General features: G+C 39.1%; 1 protein-coding gene across 1 annotated transcript in view; it reads right to left on the bottom strand.

Moving 5' to 3' along the window:
* Nucleotides 1–821: 821 nt before the first annotated feature.
* LOC108669678 (UDP-glucuronic acid decarboxylase 1-like) overlaps nucleotides 822–10,957 on the bottom strand; it is a gene marked incomplete at its 3' end in the record, with an annotated part of 15,441 nt that continues 5,305 nt past the window's right edge. Inside the window, exons 2-8 of the mRNA XM_047883238.1 lie at nucleotides 5,422–5,729; nucleotides 4,894–5,082; nucleotides 4,286–4,470; nucleotides 4,125–4,150; nucleotides 2,509–2,696; nucleotides 1,822–1,954; nucleotides 822–955 (exon numbers count right to left, since the gene is read on the bottom strand). Of these exons, the coding sequence (XP_047739194.1) occupies nucleotides 822–955; nucleotides 1,822–1,954; nucleotides 2,509–2,696; nucleotides 4,125–4,150; nucleotides 4,286–4,470; nucleotides 4,894–5,082; nucleotides 5,422–5,729 (1,163 nt within the window). The remainder of the gene's footprint in view (nucleotides 956–1,821; nucleotides 1,955–2,508; nucleotides 2,697–4,124; nucleotides 4,151–4,285; nucleotides 4,471–4,893; nucleotides 5,083–5,421; nucleotides 5,730–10,957) is intronic.

Raw genomic sequence — 10,957 nt, 5'->3', positions numbered from 1 at the left:
GATTAGTGATATGACGTTAGAATGATAACGTTATAGTTGAACATTCATCATCAACATAACAGTGCAAATTTTAGCATCCTTCAGTCAAATCCGATCCTGCAAACTTCACTCATCGAATTACAATCCTTTCATTATCTTCTATGCAAGAAAACAAATGATAATACCTAGGTAAATTTCAACAGATAAGATTATTTTACTGATTTGGAAGAATTACCGAATATTCTACGGATAATTTTTGTAAATATGATTCGTTTTCGTGGAACAAATCCACGATTACAGTTTATTTCGTGTCAACTGAGTGTCGTAGTTGGCATAGTCAAGGGAAGTGATCCCACGGATGATGGCTTCAATCAAGTTATTAAAACGTAATAATTTCACTATCATCTCGGTCATTTTCACGATTAAAGTGTGATTTAAAAAATTCGTAACATTGATCACAAATAAAGCGTAACCATCATCACGATTAATATATGAATAATGTACAATAACGACATCACGTTCAATATATGAATAATGTATAATAACGACATCATGATTATAACATGAACAATGTATAATAAGGACATCAAGATTAATATATGAATAATATATAGGTAATGACCTCACGTTTAATATCTGAATAATGTATAATAACGACATGAGGATTAATATACGTATGAATTATGTATAATAACGACAAGACGATTAATACATGCAAAATGCATAATAACAATGTGACGATTAATACCTACATGAATAATGCATAATAACCACATGACCATTAATACATGAATAATGCATAATTAGTAGGTTAATAACGATCAAATTGGTGGCGACCGTACCAGAGGCCGCCAGCCGAGCTGCTCCCTGGCGCGCGTGATGTCAGGCTTGCGGCGTCGCGGGTCATCTTCCACGGCCGCCTTGTGCACCACACCGCTGCCGCCCCCCACCATCCCGTGGATGATCTGCGCGAACTCTGCAGGGTACAAAGTCAGAGCTCTGCAGGGTACAAAGTCAGAGCTCTGCAGGGTACAAAGTCAGAACTCTGCAGGGTACAAAGTCAGAGCTCTGCAGGGCACAAAGTCAGAGCTCTGCAGGGCACAAAGTCAGAGCTCTGCAGGGCACAAAATCAGGAGACGTGCGTTGCAGCGATCTCATTGACCACAACGTTAGGCTAAGCGATGCGCAAATATACTACTAACCGAGCGAAGGATCAGGAAAGCGTCTTATCGAAATAATTTCGTAACGCAGTCAGACGTCTAGCAATAAATTCAGACGCTAAGCCATGAGGCATAAGCAACTTAATCAATAAATTGAAGGATCAATAAATTGAAGGATCAAAACGCATTTCGGATGAGTAATTATTGAAGATAATATTGACCCTGCTTTAAAACAACGCATATATTGCAATTATTAAAATAAGAATTTACTTTTCCATAATAATAATTATTTATAATTACTTTTAATCCTGCATTTGCAAAATAAATGGGTCAAATTGCCCAAATAGTGACACGCTTTTCTTACACAGAGTACGAGCAGGGAGCGGACGTGGCAGTGATACACCCTTTTACCGAGCCAAACCGTGTCAGGTTGAGCCAAACTGAGTCATGTTAGATCAAACCGGGTCACAAAAGCACAAAAATTGCATCAGCGCATTTTCTCATTTATGAAAAAAATGCACTATTGTGCTCGCCATGTCCGTCCGTCTGTCTGTCTGTCCGTGACTTCACGTTTTCGTCGACGAGAAAATGCGCTCTCCTGTCACTCACTGCGGTGAGTACTGAGTTATATTTTTTTATAATAACACTCTGCGTTCTCCGAGTGATGCGTGAAGGCACGCACCATCGATGGTGTGTTCGTCAGGGTTGCCGATGTTGACGGGCTGACTGAAGTTGCTGTTCATGAGCAGCACCAGCCCGTCCACGAGGTCTGTCACGAACTGGAACGACCGTGTCTGCGCTCCGTTGCCGTATACCTGCAATTGTTGTTACGGTGTGAATCAAAATGAAGTAAAGCGTCATTGACTTTACTGGTAAATACAACGGCTGGAACGACCGTGTCTGAGCCCCGCTACCGTACATCTGCAATTGTTGTTGCGGTGTGAACCAAAATGCATGAGACGTTGAGTTTTTAATAATAAGAAAGCAAAGTAAAGCGTCACTGACTTTACTGATAAATACAATGGCTGGAACGATCCGCTGCCCTGCACCTCCAGTTATTGTTATAGGGAGTAAATCAAATGTACGAAATGCAAACATTACGAGAAAATACAACGTGATGATGGAACAAACCAAGCGAAAACTGGTGACGCCAGCGTAATGAATTAATAATACCTATTACAAGGACAAACTCAAAAAATTGCTATAAACAAGAACAAAGTAGTGATGACGTAAACCAACATGAGGAAAAAAATCAAATGCACAATGAAGCAAAAAATCACGAATAAGTTCGAACTCTTGATCCGAATATCCCTAACAAAGCAGAATTTCTGCCATGAACCATGACGCAATGCAGCATAAGCTGACTCACGGTGATGTCTTGCCCCTGCAGCGCCTGTAGTATGAAGTTGGACACAACCCTGCCGTCGTTGATGTGCATGCGGGGGCCGTACGTGTTGAATATCCGGGATATTCTCACCGGCACGCCTTCCTGCTGCAGGTATGCGAACGCCAGCGTCTCCGCTACTCGCTTGGCCTCATCGTAGCATGCGCGGGGACCTGCTCAGAGATCAGGGTTATGAGTTCAGAGATCAGGGTGATGAGATCAGAGATCAGGGTGATGAGATCAGAGATCAGTGTGATGTGCTCAGAGATTAGAGTGATCAGTTCACATGGTTCTGTTCAGAGTTCGAGTGATCTGCTCAGAGATCAGAGTGATCAGTTCACAGGGATCTGCTCAGAGATCAGGGTGATGAGTTCAGAGATCAGAGTGATGTGCTACGAGATCAGAGTGATGTGCTCAGAGATCAGAGCGATGTGCTCAGAGATCAGAGTGATCTGCTCAAAGATCTGAGTGATCTGCTCAGAGATCAGAGTGATCTGCTCCGAGTTCCGAAGTATTTTTTTTAGAGATGAGAAGTCGCTTTAAGGCTCGGAATGGGACTTCTGAGATTCTTTGGGTAACTTGTAGTTAACCATAATGCAAGCATCGACAAAAAAGTAAAGTCTATCAAATTAATCAGACAATCTTTAGGCAGCTTCACTGACAAGATTCGGGATAGCGGGATTCAGAAATTGCCGGCATTACGTATATAGGTAATCAATCCTGGGCAATGCTGGGCTAACCTGCTAGTAATAAATAAAATCTCACGGATGGGGTTGACATATATACCCACAATCGATCTCAGTTCGTGAGATTATGCTAATGTGCGAATTACACAAAAGTAGTTAATTCAGTCGTTTTGGAATTTTTCTTCTTTCAATATCTTAGGTAATTAAACTCAAAATTTCCCACCAAGCAAAGGAATGTATTCAATTGACGACGCATTGCACCAACTGGGGCTTCTCCAAGGAGGACATTATTGCCACCTACCGAGCCATCACGCGCCCAATCCTCAACTACGCGGACCCCATCTGGTACCCTGTTGCCTCACGCACAGCAGTTGCCAGCCTGCAGATAATACAAAACACTGCATTGAGACTAGCCACCGGCTGCCTCAAAATGGCCCCGACCTCCCATCTTCACCAGGAGACCGGCGTCCTCACATTATCCGCGCATCTGGATCTGGTTTGTGCCCAGTTCCTCGCCAGCGCCCTCCAGCCCTCCTATATCTCATTCCGCATCGCTTCGGCTCCCCCCCCCGGGGACAGCCCCATGAAAGCCTCCATCCAGTCGAGGTTCGGTCACTTGGTCACACTATTCTTGGCTAATGGTATAATGCCCGCCGGTGCCTACGGAGATGCCAAGCGGTCTCTCCGCAGGGAGATCGCCTCCCGCGTTGCGGCGACTGACGCCATAAACGCCGTACTCGAAGCCCCGCCACCGCCGATTGCATCAGTGGAGGCCTCACTCCCTCGCCCCTACCGCTCAGCGTTATCCCAGCTCCGTTCGGGATACTGCAGCTCCCTGGCGTACCATTCCGCCAGGATCGGACGCTCCCCTAGCTCCGCCTGCCCGGAGTGCGGGGATCCCCTCCATAAGCTCACCAATGGGGTTAACGTGTCCCCAGTACAAGCTCACCAATGGGGTTGACATGTCCCCAGTACAAGCTCACCAATGGGGTTGACATGTCCCCAGTACAAGTCACCAATGGGGTTGACATGTCCCCAGTACAAGCTCACCAATGGGGTTGACATGTCCCCAGTATGCCTCAGTTTGCGGGTGCACTTCAGGGTCACCGTACACTTCACTTGTGCTCGCAAGAAGCACGCGAGCTCCCACACGCTTAGCCAGACCCAAGACGTTGATGGTGCCCACTGTGTTGGTCTTGATGGTCTTCACGGGGTTGAACATGTAGTGGGGCGGCGATGCCGGGCTTGCCAAATGGTAGATCTGATATGAAGAACATTTTTCGGTACAAGTATAACGTTTTCTGGGAGGGTAATGCACATAAATGCGAGGATCATTGAGCGTTTTTGTGTGTATGCTATCTTTTATACCAGAATATAATAGCTGAGGTTATGCTTGAAACATGTAGGTAAAGTTTAAGCATTTCAAAGTACTAAAATTAATTAACTAATATTATTTTTCATGTTAATTGAGAAAAAAATTCCATATTTTTGCAATTAGGAAATTTATGTTTCATTTTTTCAAATAACTAATAGGGACATTCTATGCTCTGAACAGATGGAATACAAACCATAGTGATGTCACACACCAATCCACAACTTTTTTTCCCCAATCTACAACTGGTAATATTTGCTAAAATCAAAAATCACTAAATTCAGCCGCAATAATACTGTTCAAGGTACCTACCTGATCTACTTCAATAAAGAGCGGGTTCACAATATCATGGTTAATGAGTTCAAAGTTGTGGTGGCCGATCCAGTGCTCCACGTTTCGCTTGCGGCCAGTGAAGAAGTTGTCAACGGCAATCACCTCGTGGCCTTCCAGAAGCAGCTTGTCCACCAAATGTGAACCAACAAACCCTGCACCACCAGTGATCTGATACCATGAAAGTTTAGCACATGAATTGTAGCAGAAACATTAGCCTATAGATTCACAGTAGTGAGAGCTTGTTCAAAACAACATAATACTGTAAGACTAGTATGTGTATAGTACCTACCTTTCAAAAAGATAACTATTAATGTGTACAATTTTTATATTAATAATAGGTACCTACCTCAAATGTGGTTAAGCTCTTAAAAAATATTTAGAACATGTAATTTATCATAAATTCAACCTAATGAATAGGAGATAAACTAAATTATCAATACAGATTGCAGTGAATTTTTAAAATCAAAGTAAACTTTAAGATTAATCAAACTCTAATAGAAAACTCACAAGAATTCTTTTCCTGTCCTTGTAGTTGAGGAAACGCACATCAGGATATTTTTTAGGCACTTGTACTTCTAAATCTTTAAATCTGGACTCCAGCTCTTTCAACTTGGTTAAGGCGTTTTCAATGCCAGCATTTAAGCTTTGAGTTCCTTTCAAGGCAGGGTTTTCATTGAGCATCCGATTTATTGAAGAAATTTTCTCCTGTAGTGACGAGTGCATGCTGAGCAGCTCAGCGTGCCCTGCTGATGTAGGGACATCAGAACTGCTTTCACTTCTTGATGCAGTCATGCTGATCCATAAGAGAACAATGCCTGGCAAAACAAGATAGTCATAAGAAAGGTACAATGACTATTTAATTAATCTGATGACAGAAAATGGAAAAATTAAGTTAATTTGTTTGAAGTGTCATACTTAAATTCATAACGTGATACATACATACATACTACTGTGAAATTAGGTAATAAGGAACATTTTGAGCATTTTTGGTTAATAACTTCTTACGATGAAACATTTCATAAATGAGTACCTATGGGCTCATTATAAAGGTCTTTCTGAGGGCTATCGTATGGCACTAAAAAAATTCCAGATGCTATTTGTAAGGCGCCAGTTGCTTTATAAAAGCATCCCAAATTACCCCTGGTACCGTAACGGGATAATCTGGGAAACTTGAAGTAAAACTTAATTTTGAAACGTTTTAAGCATGCAGAGTGTACCATCAAAATGGATAATAAAGGATGGTTTTGAGCTTTTTTCTTTAGTAACTTCTCACCATTAATTTGAAAGTAAAGAAAATAGCCACAAAGTTCACCATTTCTTATAAGAGAAAACATTTTGGAGTCCAGCTCCATTGTCAGTTCAAAACCTAGAACACAGGTACAAACAATTAGTAGGTATCCTAAAATTCACATTCAAACAATTCACCTAAACTTGAGGACATTAGAACTACATTCGAAAATAAAACAAATAAAAAATGAGATAACATGTGGAGAAGGTACTATCTATTTACAATTTGTAGAGGATAGGAACTGAATGTGGCATTTAAACTGGGCTTCTGTTTGAAAATATACAATGATTCTAAAATTCGTAGGTCAGAAACATCAGTTGTGGAGGCTAAAACTTTGAAATCACAATTGGCCACCGGGACATTACACTGTTTGGCATGAATACGTATGGCTGAATGAGGGGGATGTGCAAGTATGTTCCCTGTTCAATAACTCCTGCCTCTATGCTCTGCAAGCCTAGTACCTATACAAATTGAGTGATGTCATAGGTACCAAAATACACAGATGCGCACTGTGCACAACTATATTGATAAACTAGGGATGATCACATAAGAACAGGGAGAGGATCTTTGTACTTGAAAAACAAGCTAATTTTATTTATAATTGTTCACTAGCAGTACATGAAGATTTACATTTAAAGGTACATTTTAAAGGTACCATCAACCGGGGCTACTCGGGACGGTTTTGAGCGTTTTTTGTTAATAACTTCTTACGATGAAACATTTCATAAACAAGTTTAGGCTCATTTTATAGCTCTTTGCGAGGGCTATAGGAATAGCATATGGAATTTTTTTGACAATGCCATTCGATAGCCCTGGCAAAGAGCTATAAAATGAGCTTAAATTTGTTTATGAAATGTTTCATCATAATAAGTTATTAACAGTTATTAACAAAAAAATGATCAAATCTGTCCGGAGTAGCCCAGGTTGACGGTACATACTTTTCCAAAATCTCACTTTTCACACTTTTTTTCAAGGATTTTTCAGAGGTAGTATATGTATGATTTCTTAACTTACTTTATGCTACATAGATAGGAAAAATGTTGAACTTTATGCCACTATTTTTTGTTTTGCAATATTTTAATTAGGTAGTTTATAGTATTTAATACAGTATATTTAATTAGTTTAGCTGCTACAACATTTCTACAAAATGTTGGAGGATTGTCCCTTATAACCCTGCCCATTGCTTTTTACTCCGTTTGAAGGTACTCCTTTCTGTTACAGGAATGTATGTTTTTACCATTTTTAGCATATTTTTTCATTTATGGAAAAAATGCACTATTGTGCTTGCCATGTCCGTCTGTCCGTCCGTCCGTGACCTCAAGTTTTTGTTGACAAGAAAATGCGCTCTCTGTCATTCACTGCAGTGAGTACTGAGTTATATATTTTTTTTGTTATAGGTAGTGAATTCACTTGACCCAATTAAAATTGTGTGAAATTACAAGCCGTCCTGTAAGCACACCAATACAAAAAGTGCTGGTATATGACTGCAGATCTGAAGCTCGCAGTGGAAAAGGTCATTGTAAATGCTCAATGGCATGTCCATGGATATGGTAATATCACATCAATAATATGGTAATGAATAGATATTGTAATATCAAATATTTCAAATCAATTAAGGAAAAACAAGTAAAACTCACAGAAAATGCCATTTACTCCACATCTACATCATCTACAAAGGAAAAGGGTGACTTCAGATTACTGTTAGTGTATGAGTACACTTTGCATGCTTCAAACATTTCAAAATTAAGTTTTATTTCAAGTGTCCCAGATTAACCCACTCCCAGGGATAATTTAGGATGCTTTTATTTTGCATCTGGCATCTTATGAATAGCATATGAAACTTTTTTCAATATGCCATACAATAGCCATTGCAAAGAGCTATGAAATGAGCCTAAACTTGTTTACAAATGTTATTAACAAAATATTATTACAAATACAAAATAGTATTATATTATTAATGAAGTTATTAACAAAAAACGCTCAAAACCGTCCCTTATTAGCCCATTTGATGATATATAATTTGTAGGTAATTTTAACAGAATGCCTTTATGATACTAAAATAGTAAAGTAAGATTGGAATTTTTCCTCAATTATCATTGAAATTATAATGAATTTTGGAGTAGATGTAAAAAAATGGTACCGGTACTTTAGGTGTTAGTTGCGGTCACATTAGAGTGGTCAGACTGCATCATCACATGTTCAGTTAACACTTGCTGTACAATTAGACTGTTTTTAGGGTAAAATTAGTTATTTGGGGTAACACGTGCATGCAACCTTGTAAATAAGTTCATGGCTTGTAAATGGTTTTTCATCACTCAGCGTAAATGGCTTTTCATTAAAAATTACCCAGCAACGCATCTTAAAATTACCCGGCGACGCATAGGCATAGTGGCAAAGCAGAGAGTTTTTTAGACTCTTCCTCAAGTTCATTTTGAGTCCCATAAGTAGACCAGTAAAGTATCTTGGATAGCAGAATTATCATACATAAGAAATCTGTTAAAATCTTGGGTAGGCTAAATGAGCAAATTAAAAATGAACCGATTCTAAAAAATTACTGGTTTGCCACTACGTATGCGCTTAGGGCTTAAAAACCCATATATTGGCGACGCTGCATGACCTGCATCCACCCTCTGCACCATGGCTAGTCTGCACCTAAAAGGCTAAAATTTATTGCCATTTATACAACCTTAAGATTCCTTCTTGATAAATTACCCTTTTTCCCATTCAATTCTTAACAAAATGAAAATTACTTAATCTGATAATCAGGCTGAGAGATTCCAAATGTATTAAAAATATGTCTCAAAAAATCTGCAGAGTCTGCTGACTGCTCTGCAGAGTCTGCAGAGAAATTTGTAAAAAAATTTGTTTTGTCTTGCCATTTTTATTTATCAATTTGGATTTCTGTCACACTCTGACTCTGTTGAAGTCAAAGAGGTGATTGTTGTGTGGAAGAAGAAACAAAAGAATTAAGCACAGATTTATTTATAAAGGGTGTTCACCATGCTGCTTCCTCTAGACTATACGTGTGTTGTGGCCGGCTTGAAGGTGAAGAAGCAGTCGAAAGATAACACCACTCGTTACATCATTACATGTACCTAACAAACTTGTCCCCTGTTGCCAGATCTCGCCTGCGTCTGTGGAGGCAGCTGAGACTCGCCTGACTTACACCTAGACTCAGCAGAAAGTTTCAGCGTTAAGTGTCAATGATCCTTGAAGGATCTATTAGCTGGGCTTCCAGTTTTGATCACAGGTAAATCCAGGGTGGTGCTCATGCACTACAGGGAAGTCAGACGATTTGTAGACTATACGTAACTGAAGCTGCAGACGTGGCGTAATTGTTTTGGATCAGCTGGCTCAACGGCATCGGAATTTATCACATCCTCAAATACGTAATCGGCAAAAACTAATGCACATCCGACATGAAAAAAATTTATTCCTGCTCATAGAGAAATGATATCGAAACTTTAAAAGTTTATGAATCATTTAAAAAAAAGAAATCACATTCTTACTATAATCATAATACTCCTCGCAGAGCTTGACGTTCATACATGTAATTCATTAAGAATTCCTTATAAACGACAATTTGAAAACAAATATTATAGGTTAAAATACTACAAATGAATTTCTGGTACTCAAATAAATTGGGAATTATTGGAAATTTTGCATATAAAGGTGTTCTATATAAGGATACTAATGAAAACAAACAAAAAGTTATGCTACATTTGACCTCTCGCCTCCTTAGTCGATTTTGAACAGAACTGTCGCAGGAAGCTGGAATCGAACCCACAAGTCCCTGCTCTAATCTTGGTACTCTGAACTGTAGGCCTAACCACTATACCGACATTGCTTTTGATGAAATTATATCTCAAAATTATAAGGAGTAAATCATATACGGTTAAATTGCTTCCTACCTTATATACTCCTGCTTCCTACCTTATAGACCTGAATTCTGTTAATATATCATCTAATTTACCCTATCGAATGTGTTCTGATTTTATCACACCATAATTTCATCTCATAGCGAGTGTACCAGCAAAGGTTATTAATAGCGTCATCAATTACTTCATTTTGATAGGAAATATTTTTGTTCAAAGACGGAAAAATATTAAAAACTGCATTGAAAACTTTTAAAAAGTAAATTTATACTTTGGCTCCTTTTTATTTGGTTTCATTTGGGAAAATTAGCCATGCGCAATCTAACGTTAAAAAATTATACGGATTAATAAACATGAATTAATAATGATTAATGCTTAGTTCAGAGTTTATCTACAGCAGAATGATTTGACATATCTATCAAAGCAATAACTTTCATTTCAAATTTAACTGAAGGTCTTACAATATAATCAAGAAGGTTTTTTGTCTTGAATAAAAAAAATGGAATCTCTTTTCAACGATTACACGATAAGTTTAACATTCATGCACCGAAATTCTAAATTGAGTGAATTGAACTGCTTTACATTGGATGAATCGTCAGAAACTTTCACTGAGTTTATTTCGATATTGATATATTAATCTCGACAGCCGAGAATGATATTCCAAGAAGCCTGCATGGTAGAGTGAACATGATTAACGGACTGCGCATGTATTTTCGGTACACCCAGCACAAATTAGAATAATAACAATAATAGCGGTTTCAGCGTTTATTAGGCCGTAGGCCTGTCGCCGATTCTTAACATCGCAGAACATTCACAGCTTGTTGCGGTCTCGAACACGCAACTCACTGCTACAATTCTACTGTGCTTAACCGCCCGGCCT

This window comes from Hyalella azteca, unplaced genomic scaffold, assembly GCF_000764305.2.
Source record: "Hyalella azteca isolate HAZT.00-mixed unplaced genomic scaffold, Hazt_2.0.2 contig12348, whole genome shotgun sequence".
In the NCBI taxonomy this organism is placed as follows: Eukaryota; Metazoa; Arthropoda; class Malacostraca; order Amphipoda; family Hyalellidae; genus Hyalella; species Hyalella azteca.
Note: the sequence above shows the minus strand (reverse complement) of the source record. Positions and strands in the feature narration are given on the sequence as shown.